The sequence below is a fragment of the Solea solea genome, chromosome 3 (assembly GCF_958295425.1).
Source record: "Solea solea chromosome 3, fSolSol10.1, whole genome shotgun sequence".
NCBI lineage: Eukaryota > Metazoa > Chordata > Actinopteri > Pleuronectiformes > Soleidae > Solea > Solea solea.
The window spans coordinates 13,514,094-13,537,484 of NC_081136.1; the positions used below are offsets into that span (position 1 = coordinate 13,514,094).

The following is a 23,391-nucleotide window of genomic DNA, read 5'->3' on the forward strand; positions in this document are numbered from 1 at the left end:
AACTACAGGAACTGCCCTTCCACCAGCACTGACCACACACACATGCACACACTTCAGTAAAGCATCCTGCAAAGCTGCTCAGAGACATGAATGAAAACGCCTGCGCAGGACATCCGTCAACAATAAAGCCAGCAGAAGACAAGGGAGGAGAAATGGAGATGGGGGGGCTAATGAAGCAAGGGTACGAAGGTTTAGAGGTCACAAATAACACAAAAAACAACAAGTGGAAAGTTACCTCATCCCGAGAGCAGCCTTGGGTTCACAAAGAAGCAGGAGAGTGGACTGAGGCACCGCAGAAGTGAACTGTGAACTCTGCGTTTCCCTCACATCAAAGTGTTACACAGAGGGAGACCTTGAGGATGAAGGGGCGGATATTTTACAGTAGATAAAGCAAATACATGGACAATAAGCTGGTCAAAAAGTGAAACTTTGATTAATGCAGAGAGGAGTTTTGTCAATGAATACTGTGGGTATGCAGTTACTGACGAGTGAAAGGCAAATGGGCAGTGTTTGGTGTTTATTTGAGTTTGAGCTTCAACTAGGGCTGCAGCTGATATTCTCAAATGTCTCATTTTGTCTACCAACCCAAATTATCCAGTTTTAATGTTGTTTTGTTATATGGTGTAACCAAACATGTTTCCTAACCCAACTGAAAACTCACAGATCTTCTTTTAATTATTAAAAAAAAGTCAATCCAATTATCATAACATTTGTCAATCAATTTAGTAATTGATTGATTAAAAAGTTCAACAGTGTATACACTTTTTAGTAAACCTGAAAAATAACTTTAAAAAAATACATTATTTGTCCAAGTATTAGGAGTAAAGTAGGCTAGGAAGCACTTCACTATTCATGCTTTGGGTGTTAAACGTTAAAGCAAATATTGGTTTGTCGGCAGGTACTGTACGAACATGTTATACCTGCCTGCAGGTGTGGTTTAGTAAAAAATAGGTTTCATAGATGCACCTTTTTTTTTTTTTAAATCAAATTAGTGAAACATTACATAAAGGTCATAGAAAATGACTGTATTTTAGTATGAATCATTTTCTTCCTACAATGTAAAACAATTTAGTAAACTTGAAAAAATAACCTAAAATAATCATTTGTATGGTAGAAAACCGTAAAGTGAAAGACACTTCAGTACTCATGCATGAGGTGTTAAAAGTTAAACACTGGTTTGTTGTCAAGTATGAACCAGTTTCACTTGCCTGAAGGACTGGTTTATTAAAATGAAAACATCTTTCATAGATAGTCATTTGAAAATATGAGTCCAACATGAAATAAACATAAAAATCAACTGTATTTCTGTATAAATCCTTAGTGAATGTGAATCGGAAGTGTTTGCATGAGATGGTGGAGTTGCATACGTGTCTTTCTGCTTTTATTTGTTTGGATGGAGCTCAGATCAATTGTGTGCTTTGTTGAAAGAAAAAAAAATCATAAAGGAAAACAACAATTAAGAAAACAGAGAGGGAGATGTAGGTCTCGGCTACTTCCAGGCATTGTGAGAGGCACGGACGGATGGTGGTGGTGGTGGTGGGGGGTGGGGGGGAGGAAAAGTGAGAACATTAGCAAACAGGTTCACAAATGGACGGAAACCATTGAGTATATTCCGTTGGCAAAGCAGGGCAATGCTCGTGGTGACTTCCTGCATCTCAACTCATCGGTCAGTGACCCTCAATGATCCACTGGCACTGTTTGTGTTTAAAAAAAAACCAAAAACAACCACAACTCTGAATGCTCCAGTTAACATGCAGTCATGAGAATAGTCAATTTAGTGAAATTTCATGAAAGAAATTAAACTATCATGATACTGTCACTCCCTGTGAAAGAGAACAAAGACTGGGATTCCCCTGCTTTTGTGGCTTCCTGGTTGCCTGGACAGAACTTTATTGTTTCTGTGATAATGGGTGGACTGAAGCCATGCTTTGGCTTCAAATCCTCCCGTTGGTGCCAGAGTGTTGATGGCTCCTGCAACAATAACAGATCTGCTTAAACTGCCTCTTCCTGCGAGTGCAACGCACCAGTCTGGACATATATGGGCAAACCGCACAGAGCTACTGGAAGGAGGGGCAGGAGGAGGAAGCAGGGATATCCCAGGTTGTTTGTCCACTTATTGGCACAAATAAACCCGCAATGAAAACATAATAGACAGTTATGAAACACTTCCTCTGCAGAAAAAGTGGACCTTTAACACGGTGCTGAGTAGAGTGGGAGGAAGAAGAAGATGGAGAAGAAGAAGAAACTGGGTGGAGATAATGGGAGGACAGTTGACCCGAATCTCATGAACCACAAAATAATAAAGCACTTGACTTTCATTTACAATTGCTGCTGAATAAACAACTTTTAATGCAGCCACAAACTTGACATATTTTACGTTTTTAAAAAAAATACAAAATCACCCTGCTCCCTTCACCTTTTATTTGTATCTGTTTCTGATTGGCTATGGCTGCGAAATTCACTTTAAAGTTCATCAAAGAATATAAAATAAAGATGAAAGATTTTTTTGTGCCTTTTTGAAATGTAAAAGAATATTTTGTATTTACAGTGTTGCTGAGTTTTGAATTTCAATCTTCACAACTGACAGACCAGCTACCTCTTTCTTCAAACACACACAAACAAACAAACGTGTTTTTATATATTTTAATGAGGACACACCATAGACATAATGCATTCCCTAACAATCACAACTAACACTAACACTAAAACCAGGTCTTAACCCTGAAAACTTTAAAGCTGTAGGGACCAGACAAAATGTCCACACAATGTGAAAATGACCTTGCAAAGATAGATTTGTACGGTTTTGGACCTCACAAAGAATAAATAAATAAATAAAGTACACCCTCCCTCTCTCTCTCTCTCTCTCTCTCCCAAACCTAACCACAACTAAAATCTCAGCCCTAAACCTTAACCTTAGAAATTAGGTTATGTTACATTAGGACCAAGTTGTGTTCTGGTCCAATATAGCGTTTATGTCAGAACAGGTCCTAAAGAGGCTGCAAATACAAGTACACACACACACACACACACACACGGAGTAGCAGCTACGTCACACGCAGGGAATGCAGTGAGGAGCTGCTGCTGCTGAAGGCCTCGGGATCCGTGACAAAGTAGGTTCATGGCGCTCGGGCTAAACGAAAGTTATTTCGGGACAACTTTCACTGGCCTCTAGACACATTTAAACGGAGAGTGTGCAGACTGTGTTTGTCTGGGTCACAACAGGCGGTCGGTTGTCGTCGGTCATTTCAGCGTTTCCTCCCGTTCTTCGGTGCGGTGTGAAGTTAGCCCCGGAGGCGACGAGGCACGAGCTCAGCTCGAGTTCACAACAGGCGAACAAACAAGTCAACAAGCCCGTTATTAACGTTAATGACTGCGAATTAAACTCCACCGTGGGTTTCTTAGTCGCGTAAACGGCGTGTTTTTCATACTCGTTACGTGACGCATAAAGAGCAGATTTGCTGGATTGTCTTTACTCTCGCTGTTCATTCGTTGGAGACGTCAGTATAGCTACGCTCAACTAACGTTAAAAACTAGACATCATTCAATAATGTGTCTATAGAGGTATCGTCTGTGTTGCATTTCATTTGTTTTTATTTTGTTCTTGATTTGCAGATGAGACCGAGGTGAATAAACCGCTGCAAAGCTACTGTAAAAGGTAAGAGATGCTAACGGTTTGCTAATATTTATTAACGATGATGTTTGTGTTCATTTTTTATATGATATTGTAATTCCAATTGTAATTGTCAGTATGTCACGCTTTCTTCTGGTCATTTCTTATATTTTAGCCACTTCATATGTGTCCACCAAGCTAAAAATAATACAGCTAGCTATGCCAAGTCGCTTTCAAAATAAAAGGACAAAAACGGCTAGCATGGGAATGTGAGTCTTCATATGGGTGAACATATTATTATATAGACAACATATTTTGCGTTTAATCCACTCACTGTAGCTGTACTGCACGTAATTAATAATACATAGTTATTGATAAAGCTGAAAGAGTAAGGACTCAATGCCACTACACCATGTACGGTCTCTTAAGTGTAATTATCAGAGCATCATGAGTCTGCATGGATATTTGCTTGAGCATACACCTTGCAGCATGTCATAATCAAAAGATTGCATGAATAATAAAATTCAAAAGGAGTTTTACTTTGTTACAGGCATCAAGATCATTACCCAACAAAAAAGAACTATAGTGAGCTAATAAAATGACAAATGCCCCTGCTTTTTAGTCACACTAAAAAAAATCACACATGGTCTCTTTCCTGGCCCCAGTAATCCTTAGTAATCCATAGAGTCATCCATCCACCCATCATCTTCTACTGCTTTGTCCTCCACATGAGGGTTGCAGGGGCCGCTGTGCCAAACACACTCACACCTATGGTCAATTTAGAGTGTCCAATTGACCTAATCCCCATATTACATGTTTTTGGACTGTGGGAGGAAACCGGAGAACCTGGAGAAAACCCCCGCACATACAGGGAGAACATGCGAATGTCCTTGTTTCAACCGGGTTGCGAATCGGGGTCTTCTTGCTGCAAAGGCGAGAGTCATCTGGACTCAGATTGGTTTAAATCTGGTTGATTATAGTGGAGGTGTGTGTTGTCGTGAAGTGCTTGAGGTAAATAGCCTTTATTTTGAAATTAATAAACACCGGAAGTTATCTTTTTAAAACCCGCTTGATGGAATTTTGTCACTGTCTTGAATTGAAATGTTCATGATTCTGATTCAATGGATCAAACTTAATTACAGACAGTCAAACTATACTTAAATTTAAACGGGCACTTTCACCACCTTGATGAAAATTATGTAAAAGAAAACTCAAATTTCTGTGTTTGCTGTTAAGCAAATATTAATAGTTAGTTCACTGTGGAAAAATAAGTATGTGGCGCAAAGCAGGTCACCATAGAAGAAGGATAAGAACCTGACGAGTGTCAAGTAAGATCAAAAAGTGCATCATGGAAGAGTTTCATTGCTGTTTCCATCTATTAGTAACAGTACATGCTTTCTGCACATAGTTGAGGAACGTTGTGGTTTCCTCTTCAGTCCACACTAACCACCTCTCCTTCCACTGCTTCTGCTGTTTTTCCAGTGCAGTGAAATGCGGAAGCTGGAGTGACATTTTAGTCATGTGTTTTCCAAATGTTATCCTTCATTTGCTGAATCAGAAAAAGAAGAGTATTGACTCATGCAGACACAAACACTTCAATGCCACTACACCACGTAGGCCTCTTAAGTAGAATTATCAGAGCATCGTTATACTCTACCTGCATGCTAGATTTCTTGTACTTTTTCACCCAAAGTTTGCAGCATATGGCGGTGTACAATACAATTTAAACAGAAATATCTTCACAGCATCAGAACACTTACTAAACCAGTGTGCAAGGATATTTGCTTGACCATACAGCTTGTAACACTGTCTGTAAATAGCATCATCATCTGTGATTACATGAGTAATACAATTCCAAAGATGTCTTACTTTAACCAAATAAAAAGAACTATAGTGAGCTAACAAAATGACAAATGACGTGCAGACCAACCTCAAACTTGGTCTGCACGATAAAACAAGTGTGATTAAATTTGTTGAGATTAATTTCCTGGACCACTCATCCTTAGATTTGAGTGTTTCTGCTCATGTGGACTAGGGTTTGGTTTAAATCAGGTCGATTTATAATGGAGGTGGTGGTTTTTCTCCACAAGGCCATTGTGTAATGTCAATGTGTCCATGCTGGCAGGGCATCGTTCAGTGGTAATTCCCAACAACCCAATGAATAGAAATGACAATAATAATAATCAACAACAAAGCAAACAGCTTAAATCCTGTGTTAGAGCATTGTTGTGTGGCTGCCTGCATTATTCTCTCATCCATCACTGTAATCCTCTTAAAAACACAGCCCTGCAACCCACATACAATAATTCAGAGGGGACTATTCGTTTCTAGACTGACACTACAGATTCACTGTGGCTTGGGATTTATTTCTGCACAAAAGCATCTCTTAAAGTCAGCCTGAGACCAGTGTATGTTTGTTTTTTTCCTAACATAAATGTGTAAAAGGATCCATCTATAAGCATTAGATTTATTCTCTCGGTGGTGAAAATTGACCACCTGCGTGAAATTAGATGTTTCCTGAAGCAACACTGGTCACCTGAGGTCCCTCAAACACAACTCGGCACTTATGTCTCCAGTGTCAGCTGTGTGCTCCACAGTTGTTATTTATCCCACTGAGAATACATAATATATTGTTATGAGCCAGGTGTTCACGTGTACATAAACACATATCATTGCACAACATTTCCTGCCCTGTTTTTGTCTCCGCTCTGTTTGGAAATCATTGATACTGGTGTGTAAACACCCGGACACAATAACCATTGTGGAGGATAACAGGCAAAGGATAGCCACACTTTAGCACCTGTTTGTGTATTTGTGTCAGTCCGTGGTGTGTGTTAGTGTTAGTCTGTGCTGGACTATTTGTGTCTTCAAGTACACAAATGCACTTATTTTTTTAGGGGACAGTGTGTAGGTCTGTTGGAAATCCCCTGTCGTTCATAGTGGCTGCTCTCTTCCTGCTCCACAACTAGAAACCTATTGTCCAATCTGTGTCCCTGTTGCCATAGGAAACAAATTCTGAAGCATCCTGTAGTTTCCATTGGTTACCTATGACATAAATACACACAACAGCTACAGCACTATTTGTGCAAATGATTGGAAAAGTTGAGAGTTGTGAGACAATATGCCCTTTAAATGCATGCAATGTTTCACGCAATAAATGTTACTATCAGAACAACAGGACAGAAGTGTTTTCCTTCCTCTTTCCGACCTCAGGAGTCTGTCATGTCCGGTCCCACCTGGCTTCCACCGAGGACTCTGGACAGCCCAGAGCGAGCAGTGCCCCAGATGTCCCACTCTACCGGGTCAGCAATCTACCGAGCCCCTAACAAGAAAGGCGTGTCAGACTTTCGCCCGAAATATGGTGCTTATGACCAGAATGGAGGAGGGGGAGGGGAAGTGGCCAACAGGTACATGGCTACTGGACCCACAGGTGAGACAGTGCCACAAGACGCATACTAGAATCAGGAACCAATGTATAAGAAAAATGAAGTACAACACTGCTAATAAAGTTAAAATACTCCACGTTCTTTGACGTTTGACACAGACTTCCCCAAATCACAATATCTATAGAGAATAACCTGCTCATCTTTTGGTCTGGATCTGTGTTGTAAAAGCCGCACAAACGTGTCTCGCATGTACTTCCTCATCATGTGGTTACATTTACCCTCATTGATGGAAGAGGTCATCAGAACCGCACTGTACAACCTCTTTCCTCTTGGCAGTAACTAGTACCCACTGATGTTCCGCTTAGCTACACTAAGTAGGAACCAATTTGAACACAGTCATCCATTAAGCAGACGTTATTATTATTATTATTATTATCCATCCATCTTCATCATCCTCAACATGAGGTTCACAGGAGGTTCTGTACCAATCTCAGCTGACATAGGCCGAAAGGCAAGGTACATCTTGGACAGATCGTATTATTAAAATTCCATGGGAAAATTCAAATAATTGTGTTCTGTAAATGTAGACGTTGCACCCCTTTTATGTCCAAAAACCTCATTGATATGATCCTATTAAAAGTTAAAGAGATATTAGTGTATTATCAGTAGTAAATGTCTCCTTATTATACTACATTAAGCAAATTCAAAATCAAGTGATTGAGAACAATATCTTGTGTGTTAAAAGTCTTTTCCCAAGTTAAGATACAGATTATGCATTCATTTTTTGGTCTTAAGTTACCTTTTTCTGTTCTAATCATGTTTCTTTGCTGAGCTGCTGTGGACAGATTGTGACGCAGAGAGCGAATTTGATACTAAAACACTGTTTCAAAGATAGTCAGCTGGTTCAATTCAGACAGCCACTATCAGTTTGTACACATGAGAACCTTTATTCATTTACTCCACCATCACAACATTTTGCACAGCAGTCATTTTGACATGTTTTTGCCAGAAAATCACAGGCTTCACTGATCGCATTAATGATAGCTCTAGCTTTAGCATTAGTTCACTCACATACATTATGACATTTGGAAAAAAAACAAGTTATTGTGTTAGTCGGACCAAAACCGAACTCTTAAAACGCATGTTAACGTGTTGTTAATGTATTTCTCAAAGTCAGACTAACCCAGATAATACGATTAGGAGTCAAGCTGCTACTGTATGTATACCTTCAGTTCTGACTAGAGCTGAAACGATTAATCGATGAATCGATTATTAATCGATTACTAAATCAATCGACAACTATTTTGATAATCGAATAATCGGTTTGAAGCTTTTTTCATGATTAAAACAAGATTTCCGATTGTTTAAGCTTCTTAAATGTGAATATTTTTTTAATTTATTTGCTCTGGATAACAAAGAAATCATCAAAAGTGAATCATTTTGGTTTGTGGACAAAACAAGACATTTGAGAACATCATAATTTCCAGGTTTGACGAACACGATCCACGTTTTCTGATATTCTGAACACCAAGCGATTAATCGAGAAAATAATCGACAGATTAATCAATTATGAAAATAATCCTTAGTTGCAGCTCTAGTTCTGACCAGAGTTCCACAACCCAGAAATAATAGAAGAAGCCTGTTCACAGAAAAATAAGGCAGCAGTGGCAAAAACATGGCGAAATTCATATGTTGGACAGATGAGGAGACTGGTTTTATGCTTGAAGAAGTGAATGGCACTTGACATTCTAACAACTAGCTGTTTAGGAATCAGGAATCATGCAGTCACTGTCTAAGATGGTACTGTAACTCGTATTTGTAATGTTTGCTCTTAAATCAGGTGGACCCATTCATCATCCATCAAGTGATCACTATTACTCGCCTCCCCATGGTCCTAAGGAAGATCGGCACTGGAGCCCTCACATGGACAGCTACGAGCGAATGGTTGGCACATTCTTCAATTTGGAGCTATAGAGTAGAAGTGCACTTTCTGTGTCCTAATATTTCTCCAATGCTTGTTCTGATGTTAGCACCGAGGACCCGAAAAGCCAGTGAGCTATCACTCTAAAATTGATGCAGACATCGACTCCCTCACCAGTATGCTCGCTGATCTCGACAGCCACCCGCAGGACTCCAGCACACAAGTAGGACAAAACTCTGTAAATAACCCAATTGCTGTGGCGGGGAAAAAAAGTCATCACTGTAATAATTACATTTTCTGATTACTCCTTCTCCCTGCAGCTGTACGACAACGTGCCTTACAACAAGTACCTCTCAGGGGATCATTACAATCCTGCACACCAGAGTGCAGCTCCTCCTCAGGGTCGGCCTTCCATGGGTTACCCTCCTCACTCCCAGAGCCAATACCACCCTGTGCCGCCGTACCCTAGCGAGCACCAGACATCTCAGTACTCCAACTCCCACCAGCAGGATTACTACTCCTCAACCCCCAAACCCTATCCTCAGCCCGTTCCAGCCTCCTACACCACTGCCTCAACTCCTACTGGTCCCAGGTTCAGCGTCCAGGTCAAGACGGCGCAGCCCGTCACCTACTCGCAGACGGGGAGGCAGGCTGAACAGGCCTACACGCCGCCTCCTCCTCGCCAACACGTGTCACGCCCCCAACCCCAGACTCAGGCAAGTCCTCAGGGCTGGTACCCCCAACACCCTGCTTCACAAGGTCAGGATCTGCACCCCGAGGCGGGCTACAAATGCAGCAGCTCAGGGTCTGCAGGAAGAGTCAGCCATGTTCCGGTGAATAAGAGAGGAATGGAAAATAATCAGCCTGTGGCAGGAGCCGTACAGAGTTCTACTTATCAGTCCAAGGTAGGGGCACACGTCTGCATCTCCAAGTGAGAATTAAAATGACTTTCTCAATTAATTGATTATTTGTTGGTCCACAAACCAAATGTATAGTTTAAATAATTTCTTTGTTATATAGATATATAAAGAAAACACATTTTTTTATTAATTCATAAATTAAGTGGATATTCGTTGTACTTATGGAATTTATTGCACATATTGAGGAAAAGTGTAAACAAAATAGCATCATAAGGAATAAGCCTAGTTTTAAATGCATTACTTTTGAAAGCACATACGTTTTGGTACTAATCAGGGCTTGATGATTTTTGTAATTTTTCTTCTAATTTTTGTAATATTGTAGTTTGCGTTTTCAGTTCAATATTCAATGTGTAAGATAATCAAAATGGGTTGAAGCATCCACCACCAAAACAGTAAAAACATTTTTATGAACTGCTTAGCCCTAATACCAAATCAATCAAAGTGTTATTGTCCAGAAACAAGCTGTCATACCAGATAATAATTACAATAGTCAGAAATTGATAATACGTTTTATAATGATTCAAATAATTCTGTTAAAAGCTGCTTTTATGATTTGTCATCATGTGCATGATTGTTAATGTTGTTTTTCTAGGTACATACTTGATTGATAAATTGATAAAATACTAGAGAGACAGGTGTTGGACAGGATGTCTGATAGGATTCAAACAGCAAAAAAAAATAAAATTCCACACTTTCTAAATTGCAACGATAAATGTATTTAGAACGTTTTAGGGTTAGACCTTCATCAGTTCATCTGGCATCATCTCTTTTCCAGCAGGGGATTGCTACAAGCAGACCGGAGGAGGAGTTGGAGCGACTCACCAAGAAGTTGGTGTATGACATGAATCACCCCCCTGCGGAGGACTATTTTGGTACAGTCCCACCTTTTTACATTTACATTAAGTACTTTTTAAAATTTAGAGAGAAAAAAACATGCAACATTTTGACTTGTATTTACTGTGTCAACTGTCCCAAGGCCGCTGTGCCCGCTGTGGTGACAATGTGGTTGGAGATGGCAGCGGCTGTATCGCTATGGAGCAGGTGTTTCACGTTGAGTGTTTCACATGCATCACCTGCCACGCCCGTCTCCGGGGGCAACCGTTCTATGCTCTGGACAAGAGGAGTTACTGCGAGAGCTGTTACATTGTACGTGAAGAAACTTTCAGTTTTCTTTCTCTGTCAGTTTTGCTTTGATTCATACTGTCTTTTTTTCCCACATTTGTGTTTAGAGCACATTAGAGCGCTGTTCAAAGTGCTCCAAGCCAATCCTGGACAGAATCCTAAGGGCATGGGAAAGGCTTACCATCCGCGCTGTTTCACATGTGTGGTTTGTAACTGCTGCTTGGACGGCGTGCCCTTCACCGTGGACGCCACTTCTCAGATACACTGCATAGATGATTTTCATAGGTACAAACAAACCATGCCTAACATCTTAACATATGCATTATTTAGTTGTTGTTTTTTCTAGAAATAAACCACTGAAATTCACTGAAAAGTTTGGCTTTTGTTGTCCCTGACAGAAAGTACGCGCCACGCTGCTCAGTGTGTGGCGAGCCCATCATGCCTGAACTGGGCCAGGAAGAGACTGTCAGGATAGTGGCGTTAGACCGCAGTTTCCATGTCAACTGTTACGTCTGTGAGGTGAGTTCAAGTCAAATGCAAGAAACACAAACTACCCCTAAACATTAGGACCTGTTGATTTCGTGGAAGGAAAGTGAAAGTTGTGAGAAATACATGAGTTGTAGTTGCAGTTTTACACTCACCTTCCACTTGCAGCTGAAGTTTGTCACTTTCAAATATAAAACTTTCAAATTTAAACCACTGCCAAAGAGTTTTGACTGGAAACACCAAGAAGCGCCAAAGAAAAGTTTTAGAAGTGGAGTCTTTGGCAAAAAAGTAAACCTGGACAGTGGGTAGGACATTCGATTTTAGCCTCTCACAGCAATAGTTATAGTTAAATTAGTCTGTGTTTAACACAGTGTTTTCTGTTTATTACGGAGTTTAAAAGTACAATTATCTTGTTTTTTCAACATTCCTTCTGGAGTAAAACTTAATCTGGGATGGTCATACCTTGTGAATATTAATCACCAGATAGATAGTTTCTGAAATATTCAGACCACATTCAAATCACAATTACAACACACAGTCTGTAACAGTCAACAACACAGTCTGTTACTCATTTTAAGCACATGAAGGACATTAAATAATTTCTGCAAAGTTGTGAAGCTGCTTGGAAAATGTGGGATTAAATCACCATATATTACCATATTCTCTACAGCGAAGAAGCTTGACTGTTCCAAATGCACTCTTTGCTGGATTTATTAGCTACCTAAACACAAATATTTACAGTAGGAGTCAATGTGAGAGTGTTCAGATGAAGTGACTGGAGTGTCTGTGTTCATCAGGAATGTGGCCTCCTGCTGTCGTCTGAAGGCGAGGGTCGGGGCTGTTACCCGCTGGACGGCCACATCTTGTGCAAGAGCTGCAGTGCTCGGCGCATCCAGGACCTGTCGGCCAAAATCTCCACCGACTGCTAACAAACTCTCCTTCATCCACTCACACTTCTCACACAGACGGAACACACCCCTGCTTTGTTCCATTAAGTACATTACTTTTTTCTTTTTTTGCTGCGGTTGCTCTGAGTCAACAAACACTTCTCTAGCTCCCTCTGCTGGTCTCCTGTTGTAATTTTATTTACAGTGAAACATTTTCTGTTTTACCGTTACTGTCTGGAGTTAGAGAGACTCGCTGATTCCCTTTTCTATCAGATGTCACATCACATTTTACTGTTTTTATTTGGATGGTATACAATCTCCCTGCTTCTCCCATTCAGTGCAGTGTTAGTGTAACTGAGGCCTGACCTGCAGGCAGCTTGGGCTCCACCTAATATCATTTATTCAAACCGGTACTACTCACCTGATAGTTTGCACATGATGATCACTCAGATTATCACTGATGGATAGTTTAAGTACGGACGGATATCAAGGCTATAAGTTGAGTTAAACTCTTAACTTTTTTTTAAAACACTTCAAAGTGCAAACCTGCCTCAAAACAAATATTTAAAATCCACAAAACAACTGTGACTGTACATAACAGAAATGTAGACAAAAGGAATGTGTTACATCCCAAAACAAAACAGGGTTTTCTTTATTCTCTATGACTTTAACTGAAAGCTAGCACAACATGCTTGAACATTTCTCAACAATCAAACCATGTTTAGATGATAAACTTGTTTATACCATGTTTTTTTTTGAATGTCGAAGTTCCACAGTCTCACTTTGGTTTTGTTTACTAGATGTTGATTGATTTATACTTGACTGTTACATTGAAGATGATGGTGAATGAAGTCAAACGCTCTCTTCTGTCGTCAGGAAAACAGGGTGTGAAGTTACTGTGGGGAAAATATGAAACTGAAATCGTAGTCAGTATAAAACAACATTGCATAGATTAATTTGCTTCAAAAGTAGGTTTTGATACTTTTATTTTACATATGACAAAATGAAGGTGGTCTTCAAAGTAATAATGCCCGCCCCCCCCCCCCCCCCAAAAAAAGAAGGATACTATTAACTTTTGGTTACAAGTTTTGACATTTGAAGTTCGTTTTTGTTCATCACTGCACTCACGTGAGCCAAGTTTTCACATTGTGAGACTTCAGAGCTCCAGTATTTGTGATGATAATTGTCGAATTGCTTTTCTCCGTCCCCGTTTTGTACATGTGTAACTTAAAGGCCTAACAATTTGAACCTCTAGAATGTCATTCACTTTCATAACGATCGATCCTCTTGAAAGTGTTTTTCTGTGAATTGTTGTGACAGAACATGATCTTGCTACAACGGTATGTCATCTCTTCTTAATTTATCTCAACATGTAAATACTGCTTAGTCATGTTGTCATCGCTAACACGTGTCATTTTGAAAATCCTGCATCATGCCATCTCACTTGTGTAAAATCCTGATTGTGTGTTCTGTCTTAAAAATGCTGTGAACTGGAGCTTGTAAATCAAAAACCCTCGGTACTGCACCAGACTTCAGTTTGCTGATGAATTCACACTGAGAAGAAGAAGAAGAAGAAGAAGAAGAAGAAGAAGAAGAAGAAGAAGAAGAAGGAGGAGAAGGCCATGCTGTGCTGATTTAACAGGACTTCCTAGTTGAAAAGTTACATCCTTGTTTGAACCCAATGGTGAGTTTTCTCCTAATGCAATTTGTAGCAACATATTGATTATTAATATTAAAATGTCAGAAAGTTAACCACTGCTGTCTTTGTCTCTTTTCATAAACGGCATCATGTGCTTAGTTGTTTAAATTTAAGGGATAAATTCCAAACTTAATCCCCGATGTTTAAAAGATATTGACAGAGTTGCAGAGTGCTTGTTGTTTGTGTCAAAACTCTGAAAGTCCAATATAAAATCTTTAAAATTCCTATTTTAGGAAAGAAAATGAAGAAGCCTTTCTCTATTAAATCTGACATTATTTATTTAAAACATTGTGTACATCCCTGCCAATCTTCAAAAATACATCCCTATTAGTGTTAGAGCAGCAGATACAACAGCAGTCACCACGCTTGGATTCAATCAGCCTCGTCTAAAAGACGACTCTAGCTTTGCCAGCTCTTGTCTTGTATTAACAGGAGGTGAACGTCTTCCAGAAGAAGTTGCGGCAGCCTGCTTTGCGCTCCCTTTGAGAGAGGGGAAGGTGTCGCCGCATCACTTTATCCCTGACTCCCATCTCATCCTCCTCCAGCTCAGGAAACATCTGTTCTGCTCTTCCTGACATCAACTCGGGCAAAAATTTCAGCAGCAAGTGAGTGAGATCCTAAAGGAGGATGTGAAAAAGTGAAAGAATGATAAAGAAAAAGTTCTCATCCTTAAAGAGAATCATTCCCTTCACGTAAGCTTATATCAGTGATTTACCTTTACATCTGCGTGGTTTGCCATTTCTGTCTTCATGTCCCTGTGTGGAGCACTGCTGACCTGCACCAGCATGGAGGAAAACAAAGCTGCCACAAGTACCTGCGCCTGAGAATGAAGCATCTCCAACTCCAGACAAAAGCAGAACCTTGCTCTGTAATATTCCCTGATCCTGCCCAGTCAGAGGGAAGGTGGTGCAAGAGCTGAATGTTGTCAATGATGGAGTGGCAAAGTGTGGAGCTGATAAATAGGTCTCTTTATCCTTCAAATCCTCTTTCTCAAGCCAAAGGAAGGATGTGATTGGTGGAGGAGAAGAAGGGCTGTGGAGGGGATGTAGAGGTTTTTGGAGGACGGTGATTAATTTAGCTGTGATTGGACACGAAAAGGTCATCATTGGAATAAACAGCCTACGTATCCAACCAAACCTCCTGTCTTCAGTGCAACTTTGAGGGTGAAGTGATAGTAAAAGTGAACCTTTACCCCCTACTTCTGTCAGCCGTGATTATCTTAGTTGTCGTCTTGCACAGCACGACTTCCTGCGTTCTCTGTTGTGTTATTTGTGACACAATGTGACTCAAATGTTAATGAGGTCCCCTGGACAGTATTAACCAGCCCAGCCCTCCACCGTGCTGTCACTATGAGCCAGTGAAAACAATAACCGAGGAAAATTAACATCAAAATATCAAACTGCACACAAAAAAACTTGAACAAAGTGTAATTAATTCAAATTTCATGTTTTAACTTTCTAAAACCCAATAATAAAAAAAAGGGTAGGAAGGTCCCAGGAAAGGCCAAGATACAGTTAACAAGTTAATTGTCAATTTTTCATTTGTTACCATTGTGTTATACATTGACACACTAAAGCATATTACTTGTATATTACGTACTCAACAATAAATTTAAACTTTGCCCAGAGTGCCTAAAAATCTATACACTATTGACAGGATCTGATCTGCTTTACCTGTTTTTCACTTCCTCCACAACTCTCGATGTTTAATTAAATAATGGAAACATGGTGTTTCTCCTGCTCAGGAGGCTGTTCCTCTTCACTAATATCACTTTCACGTCCTCCTCCTTTAAATAGATATTGACCTTTTCTGCCGATGAGTTTTCTTATTTCCTCTCCACAGGACGCTCACTCCAATTACTCTTCCTTTAATCATGGAATGACGTAGTGGAGGATGTTGTGACTGCAGGTGTCCAGCAGGAGCAGAGGCCTCCAGCTGTGATGACCACAACGCCTACATACTGTACATGTAGCTGCATGATATAAAACACTGTCAACTGCTTGTCAGGTGTCATTAAATGTATTAATCTATGGTTAATTATAGGCAGTGATTACTCATTTTCTCTACACATCACTCCATGTGATCCTCTGAGCTATGGTTCATTTCCGTACTTCATTCTATATTTAACTTTGTTAAGCAGGCACATTTCTCTGCTGCAAAAAGTTGACAGGCAGGCATGGTAAACACATTTAACCCACACACACAATACAAAAAAAAGAGAATAATTTATATTTGTAGAACAATGAGGAAAATAATAGGAAAGCATTCAATAACACCATGTGCTTAGATTAACAAAAGGCTGTAGCATGCACAATTTATACAGTGAATTAAGTTTTAATCTTTACTCACTTGATAAGTTTGGAAAAATGTTGTAGCACAGTTTTTTTGTGCTTTATTCATTTATTTATGTCGAGACAAAATACATCCCGACCACTAGGTGTCTCTGTAGAACCGAAGTACCTGATGTCATTTATTTATTGCACGCTAAACGCAGCATTTTATCATTAAAGTTATCCTTAAAAAATGAATCAGTTCTTATTTTTGCTCATTGTCTTTCTGGTAACTGATAACGTCAGTGGTGTGTGGCTTGCCTTTTTTTCTTTCTTCTGATACTAAGCAGGAGGAAGCGAAACCGGATGTTCGCGCTAATTAGCTTAACAGGTGAGTCAAAATGGCGTAATTTCTAAAGTAAAGTAAAGTAAGACTTACACCTTCCACGTTAAATACATTTTCTCGATAAAATTGTCAATTAAAGTAATGGTTCTTCATGCTTTGTGCGGGTAAGTTTTAAATTCAAACGTAAAAGTGTGTCTAAAGTGTAGTCTGCAAGACTAATGAATATATGTATATGTATTTGCTTCAGAGTATTTTTTCTCCTAGTCTTAAATCTGTGTGTCAGGACCCGTCCAGTGCCCACAGGTGAGTGATATTATAATGAAAACACTTTTTATAATAATTAAAACAATAATAATAATAGTAGTACTATATTAATAAAAACCCTACACAAATAAAATATTTTATTTGTATTTTAACAAATGCAAACAAACAAAATTTAAATACAAATACAAAACGCACACATTAAAAGCAAGTCTAAATAGGTGGGGTTTTGAAGGGTGCATAGGTGATTAAATCTCCTCTCTTTACCTTTTGTTAAATATTAACAACAGAAAATCCTTATAATGGTGATGGAAATATTTTTTTGGTTTATGTATCAAAGTTTACTATTATTAATGCTATTAGAAATGCCTTTATTAATATTTTCAGGAACTTTTAAGACCAAATGCCTGGAGCGTCACTTTTGGCTCTCTGTCAAATCCAGCTTCTTCACCTCAATGATCCGTTTTGACTTTGAAGGTATGCGTCCTCGTTGTCACCCTGCACATGTTTGTTGTGTTGTTGTTGATAATGGTTCATACTTCCAGCTGATTGTTAATTTTCTGTTTTCAATAGACCAGCATGGATACCACATCCTCTCTGATGAGCAGGCAACTCTCTGTGGTTACACCGTCCTAATCAATGGTGTTGGAGACCTTGTGTTTCGTGCCTCTTTCCAGGCCTGCCATGTCCACACTCAAGTACAGTTAGCCGACATTTTGTCTCTTGCATGATTGTTCTCTTCTCCTGAAACTCAGATGTATAATTCTGCAGATGGGCTCCGACTATCACCTGCTTGTCTGGTTTGTGAACCTCCAGGCAGAAGGGAAGGTGGAACTGTTTCCCTTCCAGCTCCACTGCTCTCTCCAAGGCCAGTGGAGTACCAGAGAATTCATCTGTGAAGAAAACTATATGGAGGTGAAGTAAAAGTTCATTGTCTAAGAATTAGGAACTTGTAATGGTGAGACTACACTAAGCAACAAACAGAGGTCTCCTCCAGTCTTCCCTCCCTTCCTTCCCTTTTGCATGTCAAACTTACAAAATGGATTTTATCCCAAAACATACAGAGTTGGAATGAATCAGAGTTTCCTGTATTTACAAACTAAAAAATAGAGTACTGTTTTTTTCTGGTGTTTAAAAATGGAAATGGCGTCTTTCATTGTTATTTATCTATATTTATTAGAAGAGTTGTGTGATTTGTTTTTAAACTTCACAATGTGAGACACAAAGACTGTGTTTTGTCTCTTTAGGTGTCCATCAAGCTACCTACCTTGACTATAAAATCCAAAAATAATAAAACGGTATGTACTGGCAAATGCCGAGACATTGGCTTAATTATTTACTCAGCATTCGTCTTAATTGTGGTACTGTAAGAGGAGACAATACCTTGCATGCCTGTATCAGGTGGATGACTGTGACATGTGGGATGTTTATAACTGGTGTCTCACTGCTTGACATTTTAGATAATGTCAGTTAAGTTGACAACAGTGCCTCTTTTCTTAGGCAGAAATAGCTGTGATGTTCCACAGAGAGAAACAGCCACCAGAAGGAGCCATGGTGATGTCTCTGACAGAGGCGGCTGCTCTTGGCTACCACATCTCAATACGTGGCTCACATTTAATCCTCCGCTGTCCCTATTCCTCTGCTCTCTCGTACATCGTGAAGGTACACAGGAACAGTAATGTTTACTCTAGATTAGATTGGCATCCTTTAGTTATTTATAGCTTTGCCTATTGTGTTGTTGGTTTGTGTTGTGTTTCTGTTTTTTTCAGGACAGTGGAGTGGATTTGGAGATTGTCAGTGCAATTATCCTGCACCAACACCAAAGCAACTTCTTTGCTGTTGACGCCACTGTTGCTTGTACCCTGGGTTAGTACACTTTAATTTTATTTAGGCTTATTAATAAACATGTTCTTATAAGATATGATATGGGGAAATTACTTTGAGCTCTAGGGCTGTACATCACAATCCATAAATACAAGTTAAAGGTTAATATCTGTGTCTTCTTCAGGAAAGCTCATACCTAAAGTTAAGGGGGTGGATCATCTCGCATTGTTGGTGCTCCTCTAGTTTATCATGAAATGAGTGAATATTATAAACTTCTTTTCCTCTCTCTCGCTCACTCCCTTTCTCACCCACAGATGAGGCGACAGCAGATGGGTCTGAATTGCTGTGGACTGTCCCTTTTATTCCGTCTCCTCTCGTTCATGGGCAGTTCAGGAGCAGAGGTGTAAGGGTCGGAATTAGCGGTGAAGCGCTGAGTGAATCTGACATGAAAGAGAAACAATACAAGATCAACCTGCAGCAGAGGCAAGTGGAAGTCAGGATTCCTGCAGGAGCCCCTGATGGACACATTAAGGTATATAATTCGGAGATACAATTTAAATATGTGTATATATATATATATATATGTGTATATGTATGTGTATGTATATACATATACACATATATACCTGAAATATTAAATACGATGCAGAGTCCATATCTGCAGATCTGTAGTTTCCTATGTAGTATGACTGCTATGGTGTTTTATTTTTAGAGTGGTGTTGTGAGAGGACAGTACAGTCAGTCCATCTCTGTTGATCTATTCTTCATGAGTCAGTGGGAGGATGAGCACTGGCCTCTGTCACAGCATCGCTCCCTCAGGCTCATTAGGACTCCTCTCATCCCTCAAACGCCTGTCTTGACCAGAGGTAAGGTCATTTGTAAAACACAAAAAATGACAGATCGTGCATGTCATTGAAAATTACCCACACAAACATGTTGAAGATACCACCAATATGGACCTGTCTCCCTCTTGAATTTCCTTCGGGATCAATACAGTATCTATCTGTCTGTCTGTCTTTCTTTCTTTCTTTCTTTCTTTCTTTCTTTCTTTCTTTACAGACAGAGTTGCAACAGAGGGAACATTTCCTGTGACTTTTGGCCCTTTTGCCCCCGATGTTGTCCTCCAGACGGTGACAGTAGACGGTGGTGGTGACCTTTTAAGTTGGAGCCAAAGTCAACAAACACAGAGAGACGTAGATCTAGCGGTGTCCAGGCTCTACCACATTAACGGGAGCTACTTCCATGTCAGTTTCCCGTTGTCACACCCAAAAATAATCCCTGTGGTGAGAATCACAAACATTAAACATCTTCATTTGTTTTTTTAAATGTCACATTTAAATATATTTAAAACAATCTGCTGTCTAATCCCAGTATATAGGTGGTGGCTATAGGACGTACAGCTTCACTTTCATCTTTACTCTTAACATCTTACCTAATAGAGAAGTGTTTTACCATCACACCACCATAGAGCATAGTGTTGAGTACACAGGTAAGTTGTATGTTCAATTTGATCCGTCATTAATCATCACCACACTAATAATATGGGTGTATTTCATTTGACTGTAGGTGTACTCACTGCCGTTAAAGCATGTGATGAGTTTATTGATTATTTTTTTTAAATAGGTTTTCACCTTGTCTGTCCTTATAATGAATAAAGTATCCCAGATTACCTTTAGGGAGTTACTTTAACTTTAGCAGATTCATGGATTAAATTGAAAAATGTTAGTGGTCAAGGTCACTGTGTTGACACATTTTAAGCCTTTTTATCCAAATATGCTAGAACAACTAGAAGAAATTACTTAATTTGCCGCAACTCAGGAGAAAAGGATGAGATTGGGACTTTACTGGTTGGTGGAGCCAAACAAGTGTGTGGTCCAAATTTGCTAGCAGAGTTTCCCTGAATGTCTGATTTACCCTCCTATTTCGCTGCTGCTCCAGGTTCAGGTTCCCCCAGACTGGAGGGGAAATGCACAGCCAACAGCCTGCTGGTGCTGCTGCACCACAGGCTCCAGGATGAGCTGCAGTGGGAGCTCTTTCTCGGAGCTCGCAAGCTAGACTGGTACCTGGTGGAGATGGGTGGGTTCATGGTTGAGGCAGAAGAGGACTACTTAACTGTGGAGATTCCGATGTACAGCCCTGGGTTAAATTATGAGGTGAATCTGTCTTCTGGTCCCCTTTTTCTGCCTTTGTAATTCACAAATGTCTTACGCCGTAGTATCGTTTTCATCTCCAGGACCATTTTGAGTTTCTGATTTATTAAAAGGCAATATTTTAAAGGTCCAGTGTGTAGCAATTAGCAGTGTGTATTGGCAGAAATAGGAGTTACTGAAGGATACCCCAAAAGTATGTATGTATAAGGGTTTAATTGCTTCAAAATCAAATGCATTAGGTTTTTGTAAAAAGCCTTTTTTATGTACTAGCTGGAGGTTTCTACTGCAGCATGAACAGACAAAACAGCCTTCTTTACTTGACATTTGAGTCAGAAGCTTACTATGCAAATGAAGAAGAACATTTTTTCTTGTATGTGAAAGCCACTGTAGTTCCCTGATGTGCATGGGACAGAGGGGAGTCCTCCATTTGTTGCACTCTGCCGTCTCATCATTAGATGTCCCTATTTCTTACACACTGGACCTTTTAATAATTTTTTTCTCTTTTAATATCTATATCCATCTAAAAATATGCCACCTGTATTTGCAATTATGTAAATGACCTCTCATATGTACCAAAAACGTGATGCATTTGTTCCTTAAATCATCAATGCTTACACAATGTCTACAGTGTTGTTTACTGTGAACTTTCCTTTGAAAGGCTTGTTCCGTCTCTGCTTTGCGGCTGTTGTTGAGAACATTTTCTTCCACTGTAGGAGTTGACATTGTCGGGTTTTGTGGCTGGAGTGAAAGTGTTCGTTGTGGATGCCGAGTCTCTGAAAGTGCAGGACAGTCTTGTCCATAACTGCACTTTTCCTGTCAGAGAACTATTAGGTACAAGGTGACATCATTAAACATCAACATCTGTGCTTGTTATTATATTCAACCATCAGGTTTATATTGTAGTTGATCGTTGCCTTCACACTCACACTGTGCCTCTCAAAGTATGTTTGCCAGAAGGGAGAATAGTGGCAGTGGTCGACACCACCCACACCATTCCGCCCACTCACCCCAACCGAACCACTCTTTTGGACCCCAACTGTGTTCCCATGGAGACGGACAGTGCCAGAGCTCTATTCAACTTCAGCGTGGACTCCTGTGGGACAATTGTCACTGTGAGTTTGATTTTAATTTTTTCAAAAAATAAAAACACAAAATGATCTGATGATGTTTTCTTTTTTTAGACAGAGGGAAATGTCTTGGTTTATGAAAACCAAATCAGTTACAACCAAGATTTTCTGCCCTTGGATGATCCACTTATACATAGGGATTCTCCGTACAAGTGAGAAAACAACACAGAACTCAGTGTGTCTTTCTAAAACCCAAACTACGTCTTATGAATGTCCTCTCTGTTTTAGATTAACAATCCAGTGTCTCTACCCTGCAAATGATAGCACTACTCTTATAATCCAGTATCCTGTGTAATCATCACTGGACCTTTCACCCATGATGCCAGTGAAACACATATACAGGGACACTACAAACACAGGTATGTATCTTTGAGCGTTAAACTGATTTATTGTTCTTTATTAAGATAATTTGGATCTGTTTCTTACTTCCGATCTATGTCATCAATGAAAATACTTAACATCAAAACATCAATGAATGTTTTTCCACAAATGCTTCAATCTACTTTATATTTAAATGAACTGCAGGGATTTAACTGGTATTACATATCAGCTATGTCAACACAGTGATGTTTAATTTTGTTTCTTATCTGGAGTTTCAGTGCGGATTACATGGATTCATGCCTTTATCCTGCTGCTGCTCATGCTCTGCACGGTTGTTTCTGTATACTGGGCCTGTAAATAAAATAAATGAACACAGTTTGATTTTGTTTTACTCCCTATTAGGTATTTGTTCTAATTTATAATTTTTTATTGACAGTCTTATTATATTTTAATTTTGTTTAAATACACATTAAAGAGTTTCCTGATACACTCTTGACACTTGTCTACTGATGCTTTGCTTGCACAAATAGTGTCGGTGATCCAGTGTGTCAATGAAAGTGAAACGGGCCCTTTGACAGGTCACAGCAGGAAAAAGCATTACAGATGTACATAGTCAAATTAATAAGGATTTAGTACCATGTGGAGGATAAAGTGGTAGACAGTGGATGGATGAGTTCCATTTAGTTTCCTCAGTTTGAACTGTAATTGTGTTGTGATCAGTAACACCTGTGTTTTTCCTGCAAAAACATATCAAAATGGCCACATTGAAGGCTTTAAAGTTAAGTAAATATCCATCCATTTTCTTCCACTTTATCCTCCACAGGTGAGTCGCAGGGGGTGCTGTGCCAATCTCACGTGAGGGGTCACACCCTGTGACCGTTCACTAGTCCACATATACGTAGAGACAAACAACCATTCACTCTCAATTTTTATGGTGTCCAATTTACCTAATACCCATGTTGCATGCTTTTTGGACTGTGGGAGGAAGCCAGAGAAAACCCACACACACACACACAGGGAGAACATGCAGAAAGGCAGAAAGGCCCTTGTTCCAACCGGGG

The 23,391-nt window shown here is 39.7% G+C and overlaps 3 protein-coding genes across 3 annotated transcripts; 2 read left to right on the plus strand and 1 right to left on the minus strand.

Moving 5' to 3' along the window:
- The first annotated feature begins 4,003 nt into the window (after positions 1–4,003).
- On the plus strand, positions 4,004–14,084 carry trip6 (thyroid hormone receptor interactor 6). The gene is given in 11 exon segments (XM_058625719.1): positions 4,004–4,621; positions 6,824–7,040; positions 8,837–8,940; positions 9,027–9,140; positions 9,238–9,822; positions 10,613–10,709; positions 10,814–10,983; positions 11,067–11,121; positions 11,124–11,244; positions 11,358–11,478; positions 12,243–14,084. Coding segments are annotated over 11 exon segments (1,914 nt in total). The 5' UTR covers positions 4,004–4,423; the 3' UTR covers positions 12,375–14,084.
- A 371-nt stretch (positions 14,085–14,455) lies between these two features.
- On the minus strand, positions 14,456–14,866 carry sst5 (somatostatin 5). Its single transcript, XM_058625720.1, has 2 exons — positions 14,747–14,866; positions 14,456–14,648 (listed from the first exon to the last, which is right to left on the minus strand). Exons 1-2 carry the CDS (start codon positions 14,864–14,866, stop codon positions 14,457–14,459), a joined length of 312 nt encoding a protein of 103 aa, XP_058481703.1. The 3' UTR covers position 14,456.
- Positions 14,867–16,899: 2,033 nt separating this feature from the next.
- LOC131456987 (uncharacterized) lies at positions 16,900–22,788 on the plus strand. The gene is made up of 16 exons (XM_058625715.1): positions 16,900–16,950; positions 17,296–17,385; positions 17,482–17,606; positions 17,680–17,823; positions 18,156–18,206; positions 18,409–18,570; positions 18,678–18,774; positions 19,047–19,264; positions 19,445–19,598; positions 19,792–20,015; positions 20,104–20,221; positions 20,671–20,885; positions 21,596–21,713; positions 21,825–21,994; positions 22,064–22,161; positions 22,238–22,788. The coding sequence occupies exons 2-16, from the start codon at positions 17,364–17,366 to the stop codon at positions 22,302–22,304; spliced, it is 1,983 nt and encodes a 660-aa protein (XP_058481698.1). The 5' UTR covers positions 16,900–16,950; positions 17,296–17,363; the 3' UTR covers positions 22,305–22,788.
- Positions 22,789–23,391: the final 603 nt, after the last annotated feature.

Excerpts from the sequence above, each read along its gene's own strand:
- sst5 (XM_058625720.1), bottom strand. The coding sequence starts at position 14,866 with ATGCTTCATTCTCAGGCGCAGGTACTTGTGGCAGCTTTGTTTTCCTCC. Across the intron at positions 14,649-14,746 it reads CAAACCACGCAGATGTAAAG|GATCTCACTCACTTGCTGCT; the intron begins GTAAATCACTGA and ends ATCCTCCTTTAG.
- LOC131456987 (XM_058625715.1), top strand. The coding sequence starts at position 17,364 with ATGATCCGTTTTGACTTTGAAG. Across the intron at positions 18,571-18,677 it reads CTCTCTCGTACATCGTGAAG|GACAGTGGAGTGGATTTGGA; the intron begins GTACACAGGAAC and ends TGTTTTTTTCAG. Across the intron at positions 18,775-19,046 it reads CACTGTTGCTTGTACCCTGG|ATGAGGCGACAGCAGATGGG; the intron begins GTTAGTACACTT and ends TCTCACCCACAG.